This window comes from Taudactylus pleione, unplaced genomic scaffold, assembly GCF_031769625.1.
Source record: "Taudactylus pleione unplaced genomic scaffold, aTauple2 ptg000110l, whole genome shotgun sequence".
In the NCBI taxonomy this organism is placed as follows: Eukaryota; Metazoa; Chordata; class Amphibia; order Anura; family Myobatrachidae; genus Taudactylus; species Taudactylus pleione.
Genome location: NW_028284512.1, coordinates 6,591,893 through 6,618,430, shown reverse-complemented (window position 1 = coordinate 6,618,430; position 26,538 = coordinate 6,591,893). Strand labels below are relative to the sequence as shown.

Sequence of the window (26,538 nt, the reverse complement as noted above, 5' to 3'; positions counted from 1 at the left end):
TTTGTGGGTGGTAACAGGGGCTGGCCACTGGAAACGGGGTAGTGAAGATGTGAACGCAGCCGTGCCTGAGAATCTTAACGCTGTATCAGAGGCATGAATAATTAAAAGGCAGCGTCATAGTACGTCACCTGGTTGTATTTCACATTGAAGTGCTAGCAGTGCTTGCAGCAAGGTATAGTCAACCTCAAGTGCTGCAAGCACATCCGATGGTGCTCGATGTACCAATGTTTTCATGCACTTCCAGGAGATGACGTGCGCAAGTAGGCGTCTTAAGACTGGCTGGTGGGCGTCTGTATACACAAAATGATTGCACGACAAGACATAATGGACGTGCCAATGCCTTGGCGTACGATCGCCTGCCTTGCTGGGCGTGCGCTGAATTTGCATACGCTGGATCGAGCAACCGCTTCTAGCGAGCGGCTCTGAATCAGGGCCTCAGTTCTGTGCAAACTATGCCAAAGCAATAACAGCCCACATGCATTCAACCCTGCATCAACCCCAATATTAGGATAGTGATGACGATTGGGATTATTATCTACAATGACTTAAAGGTGCCCGGAGGAGATAAATAATGCACTGATAATGCTGACATACTAGAAATTCTAGATGAGAAATATTTCATATACATGTCTGTACTCCTAATATACATACACTCACACAAGGCCCCGTCTGAGACTTTGAGCGTGTCCGGGTGCCCTCCTTGCCTGGCATAACTGAGGTATTGCAGTGGGGGTGTAGTTACATCTCCCCTACACTCTTGGGCCTAGCCTAGGTAATCTGTACCCGCCCACCCCACTCACCCCTGAACACACGCACACCAACCCGCCCACACAACGTACTATAAGACTTACCTGACGTAATATGGCCTTGACACACAGGAGAGGAAGTCCCTCATAATTGGATTTAATGATCCACTTGAGTAACTGGTGTCCGAGCACCTCCAACACCATGCAAATATCTATGGCAGTTAAAGAAACAACACATGCAGAGTACCACACCCCAGTTTATTGTATTACTAATACCACAAATATCTATGCAGCCCCTTTAGGTCACCCCCACCTAATAAATGCCTCATTTCGGCCCCCTTGCTCAGCTTGGCTGTCTTCTGTAAAGGATACGTACACCATTCACACCAGATATCTTGAAGTCATCTATAAGTTGCACGATCATCTCCCGTTTGGGGTCGCTCGGGTCACTGTCTCTAACCTGAGGAGAGGAGGTGACACAGTGAGAGGCTGTGGTGTTATGAGGTGAGAAATGAAACTGCATTCTGCCAGTCAGGACTGAGCGAGAAGAGGGCATAGCAGGACAGCAGTGTATCACTAACACAGTCATCTACAGTAAATGAAGCCTGATATCACTGGGACTTACACATTTCAGCAATTTAATCTCATCTATGGCTGTTTCCGTGTAATGCACAGCACTCTTCACAACTTTCAGTGCTCCGAAACGCTTCCTCCTAAACTCAACAAAACACCGCAATATGAATAAAGTACAAGCGTCACCGAGGATCAAACACATCAACCTAATACGAAGGATAAAAAAAGGACATTCAAAGAAACAAACACACATTACATTTCGTGTCTTTGTTGAACACATCGGGTCAGATGCTGAGGGCAGAGTAGGTAGCTTGGTTCTGCACGTGACCAAACGTCGGCTGCAGGCATACGAGCGTCTGCAGATTTACATGAAGCAGAGATGAGCACATGGAGGACAGTACAAATACATGATGTCAATAATGGACTCCAGCACCGTCAAGTTTATTGGCCGATTGCTAATGCATTGCTGATGGGAGTAGGGGCTATATTAATTCCTCATGCAGGACCTAGAGGCCGCAGATCCGGATGGTCACTGCTACCAGATTTGGAATATAGGGCTATGCGCACGTCATTATGCGTATAGTCACCTACTGCCCTTCTGTCCTCAGCCATCATCATTAGTGTCAGCGCCTACACCTACCCCATGCTGAGTGCGAGAGATCCATCTCAAACAGTCGCCCCCTTGACATACGCATTACTCAGAATAGTACAGCCCACCCACAAGAGGGTATTGTGTGCGTCGGCATTCTTGCCGCCCAGTTGCCACCCTGAAATGCCAACTTCTCAGACTGAGAGAAATGGCCAAGTCTCAGAACCGCCCATAGATGTGCGCATTCACTACTGTCCATGTGCGGTATATTAATGAATAAATAAGCAATATATTTGGGACACTACTTACTGTTAAAAAAATGGATACCAGACATCACAGAGGAGTTATGTGACCAATTAGACCATATGAAAGCATTAAGCTGTAATTACAGGCAGGGCCGTCGAGAGCGGCCATGGGCCCATGTATTGGAGGGGGCGTGGTCAAATTGGGGGGCGTGGCCACGACACACAAAAAGTGTTATAAAGTATTACGTGAGGCGCCGTGAGCTACAAAGATGGATTGATACAGGTGTGTGTGTGTTTGTGTGTTGTGGGCGTGTGGAATCAGGCCCCGATTCAGAGCCAGACGCTCTTTTAGAGCGCTCGCTCTGAATTAGGGTTTTTTTTTTTTGAGCCGGCCTCCTGGCCGCTCGCTAAGCTGTGGGTGACCACCCACAGCTTTTGCGAGCGGCCAGGTGATGGTCGCGACCATCGAGCTTGCGACGTTCCCACAAGCCCCAGTGAGCTTCCTGCTCTAATAGTGATGTCAGTAGGGCCGCCCTCAAACGGCAAGCGTCCCTTCGGGAACGCCTCCGTTTGGCCAGCCACCCCCCCTCCCCGCCTACAAAACGAGGCGAGCTGTCGATCAACATCGACAGCCGCCTCGTTTTGTTGCAAGCCCCGGAGCGAGTGAAATCTCGCTCGCTCCGGGGCTCGCGTGCACACTGCCGGCCATTGACCCGCTTGCGAGCGCATAGCGCTTGCGAACGGGACTGAATCAGGCCCTCAGTGCCATCACCACCTCCCCCTGTAATACTTCTTACCTGCCCACTACCGCTGGTCGCTAAATAGCAGTGCAGCAGCATATCATTATCAGGGAGAGAGAAGAGACTGCTGCTCAGCAGCATGCTCCAGGGAAGTGTCAGTCTCCTCTCTCTCCCTGCCCAATGATGTGCCATGTCCCCCTTAGCAACTAACTCGAGGCCCCGCTAACAAGCCTAGACACGGGTAAAGAACCATTCCCCCCCCCCCCCCCCCTCCTCCCTCCATCAGCACACCTGGTCAGAGAGAGGGTATATTTACTAAAGTACCGGTTTATAGAAGTGGAGATGTTTCACACAGCAACCAATCAGATTCTAGCTATTATCTTCTAGAAGGTGCTAGATAGATGATAAGTAGAATCTGATTGGATGCTATAGGCAACACCTCCACTTCTTAAACCGGCACTATACATGTTTTTATTTTTACAGGAGCGCAGATGGTTTTTACAGGAGTTTATATTTATATTAACATCACTTCTGCATTAAAACTAATGCCCAAATGCAAGGACTCCTCTATTCATAACCTCATTTTGGAGCCAATCAATTTCCTCTCCAAATTTGGAATAACTCACCCCCAATTTGCTTTAGTTCCTAGTGGAGAAACACGTCTTAGATAACAGACGCAGCGTTATGCACACTGACCCTCTAATGCAGGGACAAGAAGCATCTCAGTGCTGGTAAGAGGTTGTTCTCCCAAACCTTGGAGGACATTGGCATCTCTCCTAGTGAGGGTGATGTTGGCTAATCATGAGGTTCTGGTGGAGTTAGTAGTGTAACATGCCTTAATAAATGTGGAATATACACACTGGCTTCTGCTGGAATTTGTAGCAATGTATAAATAATATGTCCAGCCACGTAGTGTGCCGATAACGGGGAATCTCCAGCCCAATGCACACTAAATACCTCTTGTGGCCACAAGACTCTTTGTACAACTTTATACTCCAAAATGGCCCTCGCTGCCAGTGCCTGCCGTGTTAAAGCAACAAAACTGGGCAAGAGCAAAAGGGGCTTCTTGCTTTTATGTAACCGTTTAGTGGGATGTATTTAACAAATTCCATTATTAGAAATAATAATATCACTTACTGAAGGTCCCAGCAAAGCCAGACTGTGGAGAAGTGGCCCCAGCCCAGTTTTCGTACTACATGGTATCTACCATTAAAGAGGTCCCCGATTTTGACTGGGTAATACCCCCCTGGAAGACACAAAGAAAGTAGCAACTGAATGCATTCCAGGGAATCCTAAATAACATATCTGCCAATGTGAATACATACATGTCTATTTGAAAAACGGAAAGATCTTTATTCTTCCATAATGCATGTTTCTTAATATAATACCAATAATATGAAAATCATAATTCAAATCTTACTATTATTTGGATAAGATGGGCATGATGGAGTGTGAGGCATCAGTATTAAAACAAGGAATCCTTCTGTGCAGGCAAGCACACTAATCTGACAGCAGTCATCAGCCAATCATATTCTCAGGCATGGCGATCGTTCAGAGGCAACGCACTAATCAATATCAGGCTAATATGCTGATTTCATTGTAATTAGCACTACAGTACATACTCACAGCTGCCAGGGGTGTGTTGCCCTGTGCCGCACTCACTGGAATGTCTGCAAACCTCTAAATAGGGATTGACAGATCCCTATCAAGGAACAACAGTCAATATCATCAGTACAGGTGGAGTCTCCCATATCCAAAATGCTTGGGACCAGGGGTATTTTGGATATCGGAATTTCCCGTGGTTTGGAATATTTGCATACCATAATGAAATGTCTTGGGAATGGGACCCAAATCTAAACACAGAATGCATTTATGTGTTATATACACCTTATACACACAGCCTGCAGGTCATTATATACAATATTTTTTATAATTTTGTGCATCAAAAAAAGTTTGTGTACATACATGAAATTCATTTATGTTTCATATACACCTTATACACACAGCCTGAAGGTTATTTTATACTGTATTTTAATAATTTTGTGCTTTAAACAAAGTTTGTGTACATTGAAGCATCAGAAAGCAAAAGGTCTCACTGTCTCAGCCATGCTAAAAAATATTCCGTATTTCGGAATATTTGGATATGGGAGACTCAACCTGCACTTTGTTCATAAGGACAGACAATTTGGGTCTCATAGCGATCTGCTGATAAATACTGCAAGATCTGGTAGTGCTGCATTCAAGCTTAGGGCAAAGCACCACCGGCCGATCTACTGTCCACAGTCACATACCCTAACTCCTGCATGGGAGAGGATATAGTAACATTTGCAAATGCCACAAGATGCTTTTCACGCTGCCTCAATTTAATGCTATGTTAGCATCCAGTACCTTACAGTAATGAAAGTTATTGCTACAGCTTCAATAAACTTACTCGGGAGGATGTATATAGAATGGAACATGGAGTATTCAGATGATTAATGAATGAATCAACGATATAATAAAAAAAAAGATTAAAAAACACAACAACAAAAAAAGTGTATCCTAAGGGGTAGATTTACTAAAGTGCAGGTTTTTAGAAGTGGAGATTTTGCCCCTAACAACCAATCAGGTTCTACTTAACATTTAACTAGCACATTCTAGAAGATAATAGCTAGAATCTGATTGGTTGCTATGGGCAACATCTCCACTTCTAAAAAAAACCTGCACTATAGTAAATATACCCTTAAGTGAATATTCCTACCTCTGCAATAATCCCCGGGATCTTCCTGCTCCTCGTTGTCAGAACCCAATGGCCCAGGTGGAGGTAACACTGGTGTGGGGGGCGTAGGTGGAGGCCCTGGAGATACAGGCACATCCTGTAGATTAGGGTCTGGAAGGCTGCAGAAGGAGAACAGCACATAATCACCCTGCTTTGTAGAAGAGGACAGAATGGCTACTCCAGTAACAGCAAATACCAGAATTAAAATCTAAAATTAAAATAAACTATGCATGCAAGCAATATTCCTAGCAATCTGTAATTTGTATATTGCCAAAAACTTTAAGGGGTCTATTTACTAAGCAGTGTTAGTAGAAGTGAAAAGTGATAAGGTGCCAGCCAATCAGCTCCTAACTGCCATCTCACAGGCTGTGTTTGAAAAATGACAGTTGGGAGCTGATTGGCTGGCACCTTATCACTTTTCACTCTTCACTTCACCTAACACTGCTTAGTAAATAGACGCCTAAATGAGGCCACAAACTACCTGCATTATATCCTTAAAAGAAAATACCCACCAATGTGAATAAACAAAGGATTTTTATTTTCCAAAATGAAAGTTACAGTTGTAAGGTCCAATGCCTCCTGAGGACGCCTGGTCGGCTGCACAAACTGCGGAGTTCCCATGTGGAGCCTCCAGAAAACGCTCTGGACATCACTGCACAAGTGATCCTGGCTGCAGGGTGCTGTTCCAGGCACCCTGCTAGTCAGAAGCAAGGGACGTGGGGTGGCGATGATGTAAGGTCATTGAGGGCAGGGCGTCCTGCGGCACATAAGCGAGTCTTAGGAATTTCAAAGTTTACTGAATGTAGAGCACATGGAAGGTTTTTCAGTATGTACATCACTGAGATTAAGCCTGAGATAGGGACTGGTGTAGTTTCATTAGTATGTATGTACATTATGTTGTTGTGTCCTGTGAGCAGAAATGGCAATTACCTGGAGAAGAGATTGGTAATCAAGGCCTTTTGTCTATGTCTGCATATAGATTACTTGAGGATGTGTAGCTGGCACCAAGAATCACAGGGGTATTCAAACAGTAGTCTGCTCACCAGGTGCGACTGAACATAGGCAGAGATCAAAGGCCTCACCATATGTTATCTGTTCTTAAGTAAAAAATTATATTTCTACTACAGCTAGGAGTTCCCAAAATCATAGAAATATAGCTGAAATCTGTACACTAGGCTGATACGATTTGAGGACACCTAGGGCATATGGATCAGGAAAAATTAGGTATTTAACAAACACACATCCAAGAGCAGTCCTGATTACACTCATCATTTTATAGCTTAAGAGATCAATATGGAAAATGTATTTTTTTGTGGCTACTACAGAGGGGAAATTATGTACAGTTAATTGTACTTCGGTTAAATGTTGCATGGGCAATCCTGGTATGTTCCCTTCATTAATTAACAAGCCAGGCAGTCATCAGGGACTTGGTTATGATATCATTATGGGGGGAGGAACAATTGATGAAAGGAAGGGGAGCATATTTTCCTGCTGTGCCCCCAGCCCAGAATAAGCCAAGTGTAATTCTGTGTAAGTTTTTCATTGCATTTTGAAATTGCCACACGTGTTTGTCTATGTCAGGGGTCTTCAAACTTGGCCCTCCAGCTGCTGTGGAACTACACATCCCAGCATGCACTGCCACCTTTTTGATATAACAGCATGCTAAAACTATGTGCAGTGCATGCTGGGATGTGTAGTTCCACAGCATCTGGAGGGCCAAGTTTGAAGACCCCTGGTCTATGTAATCTGTAACCCTTTTTATTTATATCAATTCCGCTACTAAGCATTGTACTTCCTTTTGTAAATACAGTGTTTGGCATCTCAGCAGTTTTAGGATACAGACACCTGTTGGTCAGTATTCCAACCCTCCCACTCTCCCTACCCCTAAACCTCACTCCCTGCTGCCTAACCTTTCCCCTTGCCATCCTCTTACCGCTAGGCTGATTTAGCAGGGTGCTGCGCCCTGCCAGATTTTAAACCGGTAACATGCGCCCTGCCCTACCGGCCGGCATCCTGCTGAAACAGCCTGCCAGGTGCCGTTACCACCTGCAGGCCGCAGTGTCCCACGGGGAAAGGGGGGGGAGGAATTTGCGGTGCAGCGCTCACAGTAAGGGCAGATCTTGGGGGCAGCCCAGCAAATCCGTAAGTGATGGGCACGCCCCCAAGAGTGACAAAAAAGGGTGTGTCTTAAGGATACGTCTTTCTCATGGCCACGCCCCCTTTTCAGGTGCGCATGACAGCGCCCTTTCTACGGCCCGGCAGCCTGCCCAGCTCCGGACACACACACATATTTTCTGTTTATCTCCAGCCTTCAACCAGCCTGATGCTCCAAAACTTGCCATGTATATATAGGCCCTGCTGGTAGAGAATTACCTAATATAGGGGGAGATTCAATTTATTTGTGGGTTACTTTGGAACCTTGCTCGCTTAACACTAGTCTGAATATTAGGGTAGGAAGCCTTGCTAATCCTTGCTTGTGTCATACAGAGATGTGAGCAAAAAGTAAGCAAGGTTTTACCTTAATACCCAGAAATGCGCACAGCCACACGTAACCAAAGTTACAAGTACTTCCAGCAAGTATTCAAACAAAGGGGGTAAATACTTATGTAATCAAATATTAAACTGTCAGTTATATCCATAGATTGTAAGCATGCGAGCAGGGCCCTTTTACCTCTATGGCTATTTCCCATCTTGTTTTATTACCATTTGTTCTCAACTGTAAAACGCAACGGAATATGCTGGTGCTATATAAGTAACATAATAATAATAATAATAATATATGTATATCATAATAGTTACAACAGTTTTCATAGAGCAAGATGATGCATGTAACGATGTTGTACTGGAGGGTAAATGTTACTGTCTTACTGAGTACTGTAACTATTCTTCTTTGTACAGTTGCCCACCAAACATTACCATATATCTGTAAGTCTCCATCCTTTGCCACTATTCATCTTGGATTTACAAATGAACTCATCTATTCTGCAGTAATTCTAAGTATCTTTCTGTTTATATTTTATCTCCTTTACCATTTTACACATAAATTAAAAAGCTTATAAGAAAGGTGTTTAGGTAATCAAATAATTTTCTTTGATGTCAATATATAGCAGTGAACAGCCCAGACCGAGCGTCATTATCCCACGTATTAGGAATGTTCCACACGTACAATCACCGTCTCTGCATACAAATCAGTTTGCAGGCTTGCGCTATAAATGTCCCCAGCATGTATGAATCAGGTGCCTCTTGCACTTTAACATAGGCCCCTGGATTTGGTTTTGCTTTAAATGGTTCTTTGTTGTCTGTGGTGCATATTTAGATATACCGAAGTCTAAAATAGCTTTCATAACAACACAGAGAGATAACAGGCAGCGAATGTCATTGTACGTTCTTTAACACTAGGCCCACTTCAACGGATAAACCGTCAGGTACATTTTTTTTTTCTTAACACCTAATTCTGAGTAATTGCCTATAAAAAAAAAAACATTGTGGGGCGGATTCACTAACATGCACAACATACACGAATGCGCTGTAATATAACCTATAGCAATCAGTTGTTAATTTTCATTTTTAACAAGCTTTTGAGAGTAACAGCACCTGCTTGTAAATATTCTTCATCACTTGCTAGTTTGCATGTTAAAAGCATTAAAGTAGACAGGGATAGAATAACTCGGAATCAATCTAATAATAATAATAATGTTCCCAGCAGCATATAGTATCTTTGGAGATCACTGTGCTGATCTTCTGGAAGACAGCGACCTGACCACTCATGTAATTAGTGACTGCATATTGCACATGTAGTGCTGTGGTGTGAGGAGGGGAATGTAGGTAAGTGGGAAGCCAGACTGAGAGTTAAAACTGGGAACATTCCATTCGACAGTGCGATCCAGCCATGCGGAGAGCAATGTAATGATAGATAGCTCGCGCTGTACACTCTGCATGATCCGCAATGTATCTAGCGTTCCTGCTAGGCTGTTTTAGCGGGGCGTGGTGCCCTGCCCTCCTTCTGGAGGGCAAAAAGCACCCTGCCCTCACAGCCTGCGGGTGCCGTCTTCACCCGCGGGTCGCAGAGTCCCGCGGGTGGGGAAATGTGCGGTGACCCGGTCACCGCCAGAGAATAGACGCCGCACGCATGCGCCCGGCATCTATTCTCCCTGTCGGCAGCGCTTGGGGGCTGCCTGGCGTGACCATAAGTGCCGGGCACGCCCGCAAGAGTGATGAAAAGGGGACGCGTCTTATAGACACGCCCCTTTTCAATGGCCACGCCCCTTTTTGGGCGCGCGGCCGGAAGTGCTCTCTCTAGCTCCGGCGCCTTGCCTGCCGCCGGAGCTAGAGTGAACATTAGTATCATTACGACGGCCGGGAACGACGGATCGGCCGTACACACTACACAATGTGTACAATATACTGGTGTTTAATAATGATAAATCGAAAGCTATGTATTAAAAGGTGATGCACAGGTGAAAGGTGTAACTAAAATGCTAAATAAAGTAGTATTAGTAGAAAAATTATTTGACAGTGTTAAGAAAGTGCTAAATAAAGTGTTATAGTGTGCCACCCCAAAGCATTCCAGCCATACCAACCCAGGAGGCACCGCGCCACCAACTCATCCCTAAAAGCATTTGGAGGGCATACTGGTTCCTGTAGTGCCATTAGGAGGACCTAGGGGTAACTCCAAGGTGAGCTGGCTCTCATTTTAGATATGTTTGTGTATGTGCCATTAACGTGTGGCCTTATACTGGGCAATTATATGACCCAGATTGGATGTTAATAGTTTTAGGGATGAGTTGGTGGTGCAGTGCCCCCTGGGTTGGTGTGGCTGGAATGCTTTGGGGTGGCACACTATAACACTTTATTTAGCACTTTTTTAACACTTTAAAATAATTTTTCTACTAATACTACTTTATTTAGCATTTTAATTGCACCTTTCAACACATAGTAAGTGTTAATAATAATAAATCAAAAGCTAACACCTTAGCCTCTCATATGTGTGCTGCCCTGGGGTCTCTGGCCTTTGCCGGCTTTTTGGGGTTCCGCGCCCCAACTTTGACTAAGTATTAGGGACCTCCAGTAATCAGAGAAGCCATGACGTGGCCTGGAGGCTTAGCCATATTTTTGCAAATATATGCAACTGAGATCTCCGATTTATCTACCACCATGTAGTTTTTCAAATCTTATTGCAGATATCATTCAGAGTGCTGGAGGATACCCTTTGCTGTTTTATGTACAGAAAGAAACCTAAGTATCTTCTAAACATGCATCAGACATACATTTTTTTAACCATCCTGCTACAAATCCTGATCTCCTTTTCAAAGTCTCTCCGGAGGGAAAACTAGTATGGCTACCAGAAACAATCAGTTTCTTATCAAAGGCACATGCTTGCAGACTCTTAACATCTCATGTGATAGAGCAAAGGTGTGATGTCAAAGTGAAAATAGAGGGCCTGATTCAGAGCCGGACGCTCTTTGAGAGCGTTCGTTCTGAATCAGGGCGTCCCTGTTTTTTTTTTTTAAAGATGGCCTCCTGGCCGCTCGCTAAGCTGTGGGTGACCACCCACAGCTTTAGCGAGCGGCCAGGTGATGGTCGCGATGGTCACGACCATCGCAACCATCGGGGCTTGCGTCGAGACCCTTGTGGTAGGGTCTCGTTCCCGCAAGCCCCAGTGAGCTTTCGGCTCTAATAGAGGCGGAAGCTCACCCACTGACATCATTCGTGATGTCAGTGTGGCCGCCCGCAAATGGCAGGCGTTCCTTCGGGAACGCCTCCGTTTGGCCAGCCACCCCCCCTGCCCACCTCCAAAACGGGGCAAGCTGTCAATCACAATCGACACCTGCCCCGCTTTGGTGCAAGACCCGTAGCGACGGAGCGCCCGTCGCTGGCCGAGTCTCGCACATGCGTACGCCGGAGCCGGCTCCGGCGTCCGCATACGCAGTGGGGGACCATCAGTGGGGGCCTGATACAATTTTTCAATTCAAGCTGGCATAAAGTAAGAATCCTCCGTCAGCTGTTTGGTTCCTTTTACAATGCCAATAAGCACAGTTGCTCTGAGCCATCCTTTCTGAATATACAATACCTATCCAACTTGTTCTGTTGATATTCGCATACCAAAACCAATTGACATTTTTACCTACATTTATCACAATGAACATTTATTTTTCCATCTGATTGTATCACATGCAAGTGTACATTATTTGTGTGTTTATTTCCTTATACCTTTGAAAATTATTTTATTGTTCATATGTTTTTACATATACTGTAATTTATATTACATTTTCTAGCGGTTATTGATAAGCGCAGCCAAATTTTTCTTCTTCAGTTCCTCTGACAAAGTCTGTGGTGACGAAATGCGTTGGTAGGTTGTTTGGAGGACGCAGACGTGCCATCGTCACATGTCGGGTTCCAGCTAGCCGGAGACCACGATGTGTCTGTGCCGCATTGAGCTACATTGGAACCAGCATGATCTTAGCCCGGTGCTGTCCAGAGACATCGAAGAGGGATCGTGAGGCCAATCATGTTACCTTGATGTGCAGTAAAAGATGTTTTTTGAAAATACATTCACAAGGTGCGCCTTCCGTTTTCTCTTTCATTTATCCGATTTATCGGCCCGTGGTTGGTGCTCTGTGGAGGTGACTGCATAAGCATCAAGTTTTGGATATCGGAAAACGGTGAATATTTTGTGATAAACCTGCTTCTTGGGACTTGTGGCGCATCCTGTTTTGACTGGATATATATATATATAATTTATTTTATATATTTATATATTCATGTTCAATCCAGAACCCTGCACGTCACAACCTGTGCAGTTCCTCTTTCCTGCCTGGGGTGTCACTCTCTGCTCTGGTCCTTCTAGCACACTCAGCTGATGTAACAAGCTGCTGAGATACAGACCAGAGTGTGCTAGAAGCACCAGAACAGAGAGTGACACCCCCCCAGCTTTTTTGTCCCTTGACAAATCTGACCCCAAAACCAACTGAATTATTTAATTAGTAAATTTACAAACCCTGGGGCAAAAACATATATTATTACTTTTATCGTCATTTCCTTTCCACATAGGTCGAGATGTGCTAAATAGGAAAATGCGGTAAACCCTCTGAAAATGCAGTTTTCGGGGGTTTTACTGCATTCCCCATATGTACAAAGCACGCTTCGTCCCAATGGGTAACGCCACCTTCAGGCCGATGTCTGAGGTCAGCGAATGGCACATGCATCCTGAATATGGACGCAAAAGCTGTGGATTTCAGGGGGGGGCATTCCTGGAAGGTAACATGGGGGAGGCTAGTCAAACGCCGGCGTGATGCTGACGGCGGCTGTATCTAAACACCTAGAACCGCTCACACAGGAGGCCATGTTCAGACGGGAAAACTGCGCCTGCCATAGGGCTGGTGCAAGGTTTGATGGTGCGTCCCAAGGTGCACCGAGACGGATTTGCACCTCTGCATGTGGGCGCCCACCTCTGAATCCGGCCTATTGTGTATGAGGTTGTGATAGTTAGAGGGAAACTTTCTCTTTTACATGAGGAGTAAAGGCCCCCCATACACGGTACGATTTGCAAACGATCCAATCTCTCACGGTCAAATGATATTGTGCCCACACACGGAACGATTGTACAAACGACCAAATGATACAGATGGGTCGTTAACGACTGCAGATCGTTAACGATATATCGTTTGCAGCAACCTCACGATGCATCTGCTGGAATATTTAAAAATAGAGAGGAGAGTGGCCAGGATCAGTGACGACAAATCGTCCATAGTCCAACGCATCGTCCATCCTGCACACACACGGAACGATGTGTGTCAAATCGTGAACGATAGGTCAAAATCTTTCTGCAGGTTCAACTGATCAGCGACGACAATGTACGACGGCGGGGACGCGCATCGGCATCGTGATCATCCCCACACATGGCACTTTTTACACGATTGGTCGTTCCAATTGATCGAAAATGGCCAAATCGTGTAAAAAAAAAAATTGCACAGTGTATGGGGGCCTTAAGGGATTGTTTGGTCACATCCTATGGTGCCATTGACACTCTTATACCATTCTCCTTTCATCACCGGTTATACCTTCTGTTAGCTTTATAGCCTGGGGTTCATATGGGAAACCCCCATCTCTCCTCAAGCTGGGTACACACTAGATGATATACTGGGCGATTTGTCGTTTTGACGCGAATCAGAAAGAGAAATTGTCCACATCATCCAGTGTGTACGCATTATTGTGTGCTCCCGTGCGTCGTTTGTCGCATCTTCAGGTCGGCCTGCAGTGCAGGCAGATCTGATGACCCGGCAGCAGACGCCATGGTTCTGGATGCAGCAGGGAAACAATATATCGGGAGGACGTACACCAAGTTGTGCAGTGTGTACGAACCGCCCGATATATTGTGCCGTTGCATCTGCCGTCATCGTCTAGTGTATGCCGAGCTTTAGGCTGCAGAGAGAAGATTCCTTCTTGGCGCCACCCATATTTACATTTACAGCAGAACGAATGGCTTGTGCGCTTCCTTTACAACCAACTGTATTGGTAATAACAGGAGGCTCCAAAAGTGAGCATCACCAACCAGCTCTCTGGGGGAAATGTAACACCCTGCGAGGTGCAGGCATCGGCTCAATTCCAGAGAGTCCGACAGATTTTTTAAAGCGGGAATAGTTTACAAGGCAAAACCAATCAGATTTTGCTTATTAAATAATTTCCGCTTTAAAACATCGGTCAGACTCACCGGAATCTCCCCCGATACTCCATCTTACAGGGTGTTACATTTCCCTTCTGTCTTTATAGGCAGGATGGAACGGTAGAGCAATAACAAGAGATATGGTAAGAACTTACCTTTGTTATCTCTGTTTCTACGAAGTCCATAGGGTCCACAGGGTTGACCTTGGGGTATAGCTGGATCTGGATCCACGGGCTCCACGCAGTTAAAGCTTTGCTGCTCCCAGGATGCACTTGGGTCCGTCCTCCTCTATACCCCGCCCCCGGCCACAGGCACCTCAGTTGGTAAGCAGCTAAGGCCGGAGGAGGAGACTAAACAGAGAGAAGGAAGACTGGAACACACAAGAAACCATACTCACAGAAATGGGAGACGGAAAACCGGTGACCAGCCACACAGCCCATTTGAAGCCAGGTGCGTCAGGGCGGGCGCCCTGTGGACCCTATGGACTTCGTAGAAACAGAGATAACAAAGGTAAGTTCTTACCATATCTCTTGTTTTCTACTTCAGGGTCCATAGGGGGTCCACAGGGTTGACCTTGGGGATGTCCCAAAGCAGTTCAACTAAGGGCGGGGACGCTCCTGTGCTGAAAGGAGTACCCAGCGCCCAAAGGATGCATCCTGAGAGGCGAAGGTGTCAAACGCATAGAACCTCAAAAACGTTTGAATTGAAGACCAAGTGGCCGCCTTACACAGCTGAACAGCGGAGGCGCCACATCTAGCAGCCCAAGAGGGACCCACAGAACGAGTGGAATGAGCCTTAACAGAGGCTGGCACAGGTAAACCCTCCTGTGCATAAGCCTCACAAATAACGGAAAGAAGCCAACGGGCTAACGTTTGCTTGTTGGCAGGCCAACCCCTCTTGTGAAAACCGAAGAGGACAAACAAAGAATCCGACTTCCTAACCGAAGCAGTCCGATCCACATAGATTCTAAGTGCCCGGACTACATCTAAGGAAGCCTCACCAGCTGAAAGATCAGGCGACTGAAAAGCTGGCACAACAAGTTCCTGATTAATGTGGAACTTTGAGACCACTTTGGGCAAAAACTCAGGACGAGTGCGGAGCACCGCTCTGTCCTGATAAAAAATCAGAAAAGGGGGGCGACAGGAAAGCGTCCCCAACTCTGACACCCTCCTGGCAGAAGCAATTGCTAGGAGAAAAACGGTCTTGAACGTCAGCCACTTGAGGTCCACCACCTCAAGAGGCTAAAAGAGGAGGACCCTGCAAGACCCGTAGCACCACCGCCAAGTCCCAAGGAGCCACAGGAGGCACGAAGGGAGGCTGGATCCTGAGAACACCCTGGAAAAAGGTGTGAACATCCGGTAGTCTAGCAATCCGTCGCTGAAACCACACGGACAAAGCAGACACATGAACCTTCAGAGAGGCCAGGCGTAAGCCGAGGTCCAAACCTGATTGAAGGAACTCCAAGATTCTGGAAACCTGGAACACCTGAGGATCATAGTTTCTGGATTCACACCACTGAAAGTAAGTGCGCCACACCCTGTGGTAAATCCGTGCGGAGGCAGGCTTGCGTGCCCTGAGCATGGTACCAATGACCGAACCGGAGAAACCCCTAGACCTCAAGACGGCTGTCTCAAGAGCCACGCCGTCAAAGACAGCCGACCCAGATCCGGGTAAAGGCAGGGCCCTTGAGACAACAGGTCCCGACGCTGAGGAAGAAGGTACGGAGCGTCGATGGAGAGACACCTCAGATTGGAGTACCAAGGACGTCTGGGCCACGCCGGAGCTACCAGCACGAGCGTGCCGCCGTCCTGCTTGAATTTCCGCAGAAATAAGGATATCGGAGGAAACAGATACGCCAGGTGAAACGTCCATTTCACCGACAACGCGTCTACCAGACTGGCGCCTGCGTCTCTTGTCCTTGACCCGTAAACGGGCAACTTATGATTGTGACGGGAGGCCATCAAGTCCAGCTCCGGCAGCCCCCACCTGTCCACGAGTAGCTGAAACACCTCTGGGTGAAGCGACCATTCCCCGGGATGCACGTCGTGACGGCTGAGGAAGTCCGCCTCCCAATTGAGGACTCCGGGAATGAAGACTGCCGAGATCGCTGGAATGTGACACTCCGCCCAAGCAAGGATGCGAGACACCTCCGACATCGCTGCCCAACTTCGAGTTCCTCCTTGGTGGTTGATATACGCCACCGTGGTGGCGTTGTCGGACTGCACCTGAACCGCCCTTCCGTGAAGAGCGGGACCGGACGACTGCAGGGCCCGATAAACCGACCGCAGTTCCAGAATGTTGATGGGAAGAAGAGCTTCTTCCGCAGACCAACGACCCTGAAGTGACAATGAGCCGGTCACTGCCCCCCAACCCCAAAGACTGGCATCCGTCATGAGCAGGACCCAGTCCGGGATCCAAAAGGGGCGCCCCTCGACCAGATGAGCTGTCTGAAGCCACCAAGCCAAAGACTGCCGAACCTCCGGGGACAACACCAGCAACTGAGAGCGGATCCGGTGAGTTAACCCGTTCCATTCCGATAGAATCAGCCCCTGCAGGGGCCGGGAATGGAACTGGGCAAATTCCACCATGTCGAATGATGACACCATGGAGCCCAAAACCCTCATAGCCGAATGGACCGACAAGCGGCAACTGCTCAGGCAACTGTGTATCCTCAGCTGCAGGGAGGAGACCTTCTCCGGGGTCAGGAAGATCCTTTGCTGACGAGAATCCAGCAGGGCTCCCAAATGAATCATCCGCTGAGATGGAATCAGGGAGGACTTTTTCCAATTTATCAGCCACCCGTGCGCTTGCAGGCAAGCGACCGTCAAGTGGAGATGTTGAAGCAGTACCTCCGGGGAACTCGCCAGCAACAGGAGGTCGTCCAGATACGGTAGTAGCCGTACATTCTGGTTCCGAAGATGTGCGGCCATGACCGCCATAATCTTCGTGAACACCCTCGGTGCCGTGGAGAGACCAAAGGGTAGCGCCCGGAACTGGTAATGGTGTTGAAGGATAGCGAACCTCAGATACCGCTGGTGCGAAGGTGCTATCGGGACATGGAGGTAGGCGTCCTGGATATCCAGGGACACCATGTAATCCCCCGGTTCCATCGCCAGAATGATGGAACGTAACGTTTCCATCCTGAACTTGGGAACCCTGAGGAATTTGTTCAGAGACTTCAAGTTGAGGATAGGGCGATGAGAACCATTGGGTTTCCGCACCAGAAACAGAGAAGAATAGTACCCCGTCCCTCGTTGTAATTGAGGAACGGGAACAATGACCCCTGCTGTCAGCAAGGACTGCATAGCTTCCTGAATCTGTAAAGACTTGGTCTTATCCTGAGAAGGACTCGTGCAGAAAAACTGGTGGGGCGGTCTGTGCCGAAAAGACAGGGCGTACCCCTGGGAGACCACTTCTCGAACCCAGGCATCCGTGGTGGTATTGTGCCAGCACTGGGCAAATAGAAGTCGGCCTCCCACTCTGGGGTCCCCCAGAGGGAGGCCCGTCCCATCAGGCAGAAGGTTTATCCTCCTGTTTGGAAGAAGGACGCCTGGCACTCCAGGCCTGCTTCTTGGGCTTAGAAGCGGCCTTGGACGTCGACTGCCTCGGGAAGGACTGACCTTTGGCCTTGCCCTGAACCCGAAAGGACCGAAAGGCAGAGCTCCGTACCTTGGTAGATGCAGAAGCCGAAGGGAGAAAGGCTGACTTAGACTTAGCCAGAGTGTCTACAATTTTGTCCAAATCTGGACCAAAAAGCAACTCCCCATTAAAAGGTAAGGCCTCCAGTCCCTTCTTGGAATCAGCGTCAGCTCTCCAAGATCTCAGCCACAAGGACCGACGTGCCGACACCGCTGCAGCCGACACCCGAGAGGTCAGCAGGCTTGCATCTAACGATGCTTCTCCAATGTAGGAAGCCGTATCCCTCATTTGGCCTATCAACGCTCTCTGGATCTCCGGAGAATCCTCCGGAAAGGTATCCTCCAAAGCATTGGCCCAGCTCTCGATGGCCTTAGCCACCCAAGAGATGGCCATGGATGGACGGGCCACTGCCCCCGAGAGAGAGTAGATAGACTTTAAACAAGTCTCCACTTTCCTGTCCGTGGGATCTTTCAGGGAGGAGATCGACGGCAAAGGCAGAGTAGCGCTTTTAATCAAGCGGGTAACGTGGGAATCCGCCGCAGGCGGAGTTTCCCACTTCCTGCAATAAGCCTCCGGAAACGGATAGTTCGAAGCCAACCGCTTCTGCGGTTGGAACCTCTTGCTGGGCAACTGCCAGGCCCCTGCCATATGATCCGTTAACTGGTCAGACAGGGGAAAAACCGTCAAAGTCACCTTGGCCTTTTTAAAGTTAGGGTATTTCGACCTGGGAGCCGGCACATCCTCCTCAATATGAAGGATGGCCCGCACTGCCCGAACCAACGCCGGCACATTGATGGAGGACTTAGCCTCCACCTCCTGGGCCCCGGCATCCGAGTCAGAGTCTTCATGGATCTCCCCGTCATCCGAAGACACGTCCATGTCCGTGAACTGAGTCGCCAGTGAAGCCGGAACGGGTCGCTTGGACGCCCGTGGTGGCAAATCACTGTGCAACATAGATTGAAAGGCCGATGACGAAGCCGCCAGGCTCTGAACGGAGCTGGAGAGAACATCCACCCAAGGAGGGGGTGCCGCCTGAGGATACCCCTGAAAAGGTACCATCGACTGCTGCGGCACCGTAGGGGATTGCACGTATACAGGCAAACCCGCATAAGGACCCACAGTCTGAGACCCGGGAGGAGACTGCACCAGATGCGTCACACCCGGGGAACGGGGGATGGTAGGCTGGGGCAACGCCCTAGAAGGGGCTGCAGCCGGGACCGCAAGTCGGTCCGCGATCGACGCCAGGACTTGCGTAAACATCGCCCACGGAGGATCCTGCGCCACCGGGGGTTTAGAGGGACCAGGTACCAGCTGGCACCGCCCGCACAGACCGTCTTGAGACAAATCTGCCCCGTCAACCCCTGCCGAACAGCGTCGGCAGGAAAAAAGAACAGGAGCCTCGGAGCGCACATTCTCCTCATCAGACATAACACAAACTTTTTGCAATAAAAGCGTATCACCGAAACGAGGTAAGGCGTATAACACTCACGCACTCCCAAGTATGCAACCCAAACAGCCCACAATATGGTACTGAGGAGCACACCGCAGTATGTGACGGACCTCACAAATACGTAGATTTATATAAGTGAGGTTACACAGAAAGAACACCCCTCCCCCACGCACCTGCGGGCCGTAGGAGAAGGAAAGGGATAGGTAAAAAGCTGACAGTAAGTAGAAATAAGCACAGACAGCAGCACTAGCAATAGTCACATACCATGCAGGAAGATATACTCACTGCACCTTCCGCTACAATCAACCTCCCAGATTCAGTGTCTGGGAGGGCTATAGCGCTGCGAACACTGTCCTGTTCAGGGGAGAGGTACGCAGGGGGACTGGTCCACTGTAAGCCTGCCTGGGAGCTCTGCGATGCTGCCTGAAGATGGCCGCCGGAGAGCTCTGAGGAGGAGTGGCCAGGACAGCCCAGCGACGCCAGCACGCTTGAGAGAAGGCGCGCTGGGCTGAGGGGAGGGGCGCTGAAGCAGGGAAGGCTGCCTCCCCTTGCTAGTATGAAACCCCCAGGGAAGCCGGTTCCCCGCCGGTCTTACACCCTGGAGGTCAGCAGACACGCGGGGTATTCCACAGAGGGGGGAGCCCGCCGCCACTACTAGCGCCGCCGGTCTGTCCCCAGAGACCGGCGGCTACAAGACTGCATAATCCCCTCGCACAGCGCAAAGCACTGCACGCGGCTTACCTGGCCCCTTCAGTCCGGCAGCAGTCCTTGGGAGGTCCCGGAGCCACGCTAGTACTGACTCCGGGGTCCCGCTGCGATCCCCGGATTAGTACCGGCGTCGCAGCGCCAGCGGGGCTTGGTGGAGCGGCAGCGTGGACGTCCAGATGGACAGTCCCTTGCTGCCGCTCTGAAGAGTAAAAAATAAAATAATAAATCTTCTATTTTCTTTTTTTTATTTTTTTAAATAAATAAAGCTTAGGGGCTGCTTATGCAGCCCCACTGCGCAGGGTGACCCGACTCCGGCCGGGCACCAACTAAAACTGAGGTGCCTGTGGCCGGGGTATAGAGGAGGACGAACCCAAGTGCATCCTGGGAGCAGCAAAGCTTTAACTGCGTGGTGCCCGTGGATCCAGATCCAGCTATACCCCAAGGTCAACCCTGTGGACCCCCTATGGACCCTGAAGTAGAAAAACTGCTTTACATCACCAAGCAACCCTGCCATGCCACTCTCCTCAAAGCTTTTTATAATCAACCTACCCCTCTTGTGCCAATTTCGTGACTGCTTTATATTAACAATCTACCCACATGTGCCACTCTCCTCAATGCTTTACATTACCAACCTACACCCTTGTGCCACTCTCCTCAATGCTTTAGATTACCAGCCTATCATCTTCTGCAACTTTCCGCAATGCTTTTCATCACTAACTTATCCCATTGTGCCACTTTCCTCAATGCTTTACATTACCAATCTATCCTCTTGTGCAACTTTCCTCAGTACTTGACATCACCAACCTACCAATGCCACTCTCCAATGCTTTACATTACCAGCCTACCACTTGTGCCACTCTCCTCAATGCTTTATATTACCAGCCTACCACTTGTGCCACTCTCCTCGATGCTTTATATTACCAACCTACCATCTTGTGTCACTCTCCTCAATGCTTTATATTACCAACCTACCATCTTGTGTCACTCTCCTCAATGCTTTATATTACCAACCTACCATCTTGTGTCACTGTCCAATGCTATATATTACCAACCTACCATCTTGTGTCACTCTCCTCAATGCTTTCTATTACCAACCTACCCTCTTGTCCAATGCTATATATTACCAACCTACCATCTTGTGTCACTTTCCTCAATGCTCTATATTACCAACCTACCATCTTGTGTCACTCTCCTCAATGCTTTATATTACCAACCTAATATCTTGTGTCACTCTCCTCAATGGTTTATATTACCAACCTACCCTCTTGTGTCACTGTCCAATGCTATATATTACCAACCTACCATCTTGTGTTACTCTCCTCAATGCTTTATATTACCAACCTACCATCTTGTGTCACTCTCCTCAATGCTTTATATTACCAACCTACCCTCTTGTCCAATGCTATATATTACCAACCTACCATCTTGTGTCACTCTCCTCAATGCTTTATATTACCAACCTATCCTCTTGTGTCACTGTCCAATGCTATATATTACCAACCTACCATCTTGTGTCACTCTCCTCAATGCTTTATATTACCAACCTACCATCTTGTGTCACTCTCCTCAATGCTTTATATTACCAACCTACCCTCTTGTCCAATGCTATATATTACCAACCTACCATCTTGTGTCACTCTCCTCAATGCTTTATATTACCAACCTACCATCTTGTGTGACTGTCCAATGCTATATATTACCAACCTACCATCTTGTGTCACTCTCCTCAATGCTTTATATTACCAACCTACCCTCTTGTGTCACTGTCCAATGCTATATATTACCAACCTACCATCTTGTGTCACTCTCCTCAATGCTTTATATTACCAACCTACCATCTTGTGTCACTCTCCTCAATGCTTTATATTACCAACCTACCATCTTGTGTGACTGTCCAATGCTATATATTACCAACCTACCATCTTGTGTCACTCTCCTCAATGCTTTATAATACCAACCTACCCTCTTGTGTCACTGTCCAATGCTATATATTACCAACCTACCATCTTGTGTCACTGTCCAATGCTATATATTACCAACCTACCCTCTTGTGTCACTCTCCTCAATGCTATATATTACCAACCTACCCTCTTGTGTCACTCTCCTCAATGCTCTACATCACCACCCTACCCTCTTGTGCCACTTTCCTCAGCAGTACAAATCCATACACCATTACCAGTGTCTGCTTATACACTAATGATGTAGTTTAAGCAAATCCTGCATAAACAAACCCTACTGTGTGATCAGCTAAGGGTGGGAAATAAACGGGCCTCCAGGTGTTGTTGAACTACACATCCCAGCATGCCTTGCAACAGTTTTAACATGGTCATATAGCAAAAACTGTGGCAGGGCATCCTGGGATGTGTAGTTCTACAACACCTGGGGGACCGCCTATTGCCCACTCCTGATTCTAAACTCAGCGATTAGCAACAGCAGGTAACAGACGTTCATAAATGACAAACACAATACCACCAGCCTCCTCTACAGAACATGAACAATCCCCCAGCTGCATGCTTTAAATAACCACAGTGCTCCCATTACTTGCACATGATCCTGTAGCATACAGTGGTACGACATATACATATATACACTACTGGAACCGCAATATGTTTCCTGGTCCTCTGGCTTTGAATGGGTCTGTGATTCACAACTCACAGATAGACTGGCAGCAGCACCAGGGTTATAAATACACAGCAGCTGCCGGCCTGTGGGGGGTTGGGAAACAGCGCAGAGCTCCAGTGAGCAGTCCCTCGATCACCGGCAACCACTTTTTGGGCACCAAGTAGGGTGAACACTTCAATCAAGCACGTGCAGTCATGGGCATAATCCGTAATGGGATAACAGCACTATCTGGGCAGATTCCCATTCTTGGCTGCAATTAGACCATATCAAGGCAACTGTGTAACCAGTAGTATAAGAAGTGGGGAATGTAATTAGCCATAATTTACTTTTGGCTTCTGCAAAACAATAATTAGGACATAAGGGGTTAGAATTTTAAATCGCTTAAGTGTAAAATAATTGTCCCTATCCATAAATATTTGGCTCAGATTTTCTGAGTGATAATGAGATTATGGGCAGCGCGGTGGATTCAATCCCAAACTTTATCTGGGTTTGGTTTGTATGTTCTCCCCGTATTTGCGTGGGTTTCCACCAGTATTCCGGTTTCCCGCCACAATCCATACATCAAAACATACTGGTAGGATAACTGGTCACTGACAAAAAAATTAACCCTAGTGTGTATGTGTGTCCGTGTAATAGGGAATATAGATTGTAAACTCCACTGGGGCAGGGACTGATGTTTATGGCTAAATACTCTCTGTAAAGCGCTGCGTAATATGTGCGCTATATGAATAACTGTTAATAATTACCTTTATTGCATTACCCAAGTACAAAATACATGTATACCTAAATATATATTGCCACATAGCGTATACCACACAATTGTGCAGTACATAGCTCCAGTATAATTCTATATATTTACTAAATACTTTGTGACATAGCCGGTAAGCTCCCATATCCTATTGTACTATGATTAACATATTGAAAAAATAATCCCTTTACATTTCCGTCATACATGTCCATGTGAATTCAATTGGGATGAGATCAGCAAGCTGCTGGGAGTATCAGCTCTCACACAACAACAGATAAGGAATGTGCCAAGTAACTGGTCCCAGGGACTTACCCAGGCTGGCTATCTAAACTGGGGCTGCGAGGCTCAGGGACCCCAGCTATCTCTCGGTCAGCAGCCTTTTTCTGCCTTCTTTGCTTCTTTTTACTCTTCTTCCCTTGGCTGTTACCTGAAACTAGGAGAGGCATAGGTAAACGAGCATATAGGAGAAATGACCAGAACACACATATGCGCTGGGAAAATAGGCAAAAAAGCCAGAAAAGTTATGTACACGCCTTTTAGCCACGCTTTTATTTCATTCATTTTCCACGTGCATCTTTATGTACTACCGATACAATCTATTTTACTTTGTAGTTCTAATTACCCCCTGAGAAACTGGCCATGCTTCACCCTACAACCCTAAAATAATTGGTGGGAACGAGCCCAAATGAAACCAGCCATTTGGCCTATATACTGTGCGCTTTTCAACGCCGGTGCATGGGCGTGCAGAAATTATCCACTACGCTACCAGACGCCTCCTGAGTACTCCTCGCGGGCGCAGAAGTTAGCAGTACCTGGGTGAGGTCTGGGCTTCCTTAACTCTGCGTCTGGGTCCGATGTTACCGATTGTTTCGCTATGTTGGGCAAGTGTACGGATGTGAGTAAGGGGAAGTGGGCGTTCTTATGTTAGTTTGCGTCCGCAATGCGAAAGCAAACATTTAAATAGCACTGCTGAATTAGCAACGCAGATGCGTGCGTACAAGCAGAATACCGCGCCTTGCTGGATCAGGCCCTCAGAGACACAGGGCACAAGTAGCAGCACTGTGCAGTCATGAACTCTATGTAGGTTATTGTAAAAGTTTGGCAGCATAAAACACTGAATAAAAATGTTATATATATATATATATATATATATATATATATATATATATATATAGTCAAGATACCGACACTCCACTAGTAAAAATACAAAGTGCCCAGGTTCCCTCCTGCAGGTTAGTCAATAACCTCAAACAAATTTAAGTCCAAATATAATGGCGGCACTCACAGGTGTTTTTAGCGAAGAATCACTCCGACAGACTGTGTCAATACTTGTCCAACATTTCGGTCACATATACATATATATACACTCCTTGTGACTGGCACTCTGCATATATATATATATATATATATATATATATACACTCCTTGTGACTGGCACTCTGCATATATATATATATATATATATATAATATATATATGTACCTGGGTGCCCTCCTGGGGACACAACTTCCTTATAGTAGACACATTGATCGGTGGCACTGAGAGGATTTCAGAAACATATTCACAACACACGTGTTGGAGTGAATATGTTTCTGAAATCCTTGGAGTGCCACCGATCAATGTGTCATTTATATATATATATATATATATATATACACATATTTTACATATATATTTATAATTCTATCACTTGTAATCAGACACTGTCAACAATCTCGGTACTTAAAATAGACCTAAATATCCTGGTGTACATTAAATAGAAAACCCAAATGCAAGATATTGATCAAATTACACACAAATTTCCTTCAGATGTATTTCTAGGACAGAATTAAAACTGTTTTCAGAATTTAGTCTAAACTATGCAAAGTGAATGTACCATTCTGTAGGCTGGCACATACTGCAACAAATGGTTAGCTCTAAAAATATACATATCAGGGGTGAAAATAACTATACATTACATACATGTTCCAAATGTTTGTATAATGAATATATCCTCTGCGTACAGTCATATAGCGATCAGCCCAGTTACTGCAGGATGACATGTAAGTCCTCAGCCACATAGACTATATACAGTGTAGACAGTATACAGGATGTAGCTCTATATTATATAACTCATTATTAGCTTCCAGGCAGAGATAGGTTTATAGACTGTAAATACCCCTACAAAAAAAAAGTCCCAGGTGTTTTTAGGGGATCAACTGTTTGTTTCCCCCTCCCACCCCTTCCAGGGGACAGGTGATGTTTTGGGGTGCTCACCTTTCTTGGAGCTCATGACAGAGTTGGAGAGGCAATGGGGAGGAGAGGAGACATAATGAGAGAGGAGAGACAGGGGGGCAGAGGGACAGAAGGGAGGGAGAGAGACAGCTGCGAGCAGGGTCGCTGAGGGGGAAGAGACAGCTGCAGAAGGAAGGAGGAGAGATCACACACAGTGAGTGTACACAGGGAGAGACAGCAGAGAGGGACGCGATCACGCTCAGCGCAGGACGAGACGCATGAATGTCAGGAGGAGGGAGATGACAGCTGCTGATTGTGAGAGACAGGCACAGAGAGTGTCAGGGAGGGGAGAGAGAGAGAGACTGTCTGTGTCACAGCAGCAGCAGCAGCAGCGGAGGAGGGGAGCAGCCAGAGCGTCACTGACTGAGATGGGAGGAGGAGGAACCTGTGTGATGTGTGAGAGCTGCTGAGCCGGGGTCATGGCCTTTACACAGACCACATGGGTGTATGTACATACATACATCCATACTGTACATATATACATTCATACATACTGTACATATATACCTACATACATAGCCTCAGATTGTCATTCCCTATCACTCCTCTACCTATGCATTTACTGTAAGTGATGCATATATGTGATCAATTTGTGTATATATCCTGCTGCCATTGCTTCAGTCAGTTCTGTACTGTACTTGGAAAGCAGTAAACAAGCCAAGACTGGACTGAACATAAGCTGGGTACACAGTGACTAGACCATGTGTGTACCCAGCGACGGCAGATGCAACGATATATCGGGACGATATATCGGGTGGTCTGTAAACAGTGCACGATCTGGTGT

General features: G+C 47.1%; 1 protein-coding gene across 2 annotated transcripts in view; it reads right to left on the bottom strand.

Annotated features, from left to right (window-relative positions):
• The window catches only part of SRPK3 (SRSF protein kinase 3), a 48,334-nt gene extending 22,243 nt beyond the window's left edge, over positions 1-26,091 (bottom strand). The window contains exons 1-7 of one of the 2 annotated variants that reach the window (XM_088471125.1): positions 25,737-26,091; positions 23,793-23,913; positions 5,634-5,770; positions 4,031-4,139; positions 1,372-1,459; positions 1,119-1,206; positions 852-958 (exon numbers count right to left, since the gene is read on the bottom strand). In XM_088471125.1, coding sequence (XP_088327251.1) covers positions 852-958; positions 1,119-1,206; positions 1,372-1,459; positions 4,031-4,139; positions 5,634-5,770; positions 23,793-23,913; positions 25,737-25,752 — 666 coding nt within the window. In that variant the 5' untranslated portion in view covers positions 25,753-26,091. The remainder of the gene's footprint in view (positions 1-851; positions 959-1,118; positions 1,207-1,371; positions 1,460-4,030; positions 4,140-5,633; positions 5,771-23,792; positions 23,914-25,736) is intronic. The other variant, XM_088471126.1, reaches the window with a different exon arrangement.
• Between the last annotated feature and the right edge of the window lie 447 nt (positions 26,092-26,538).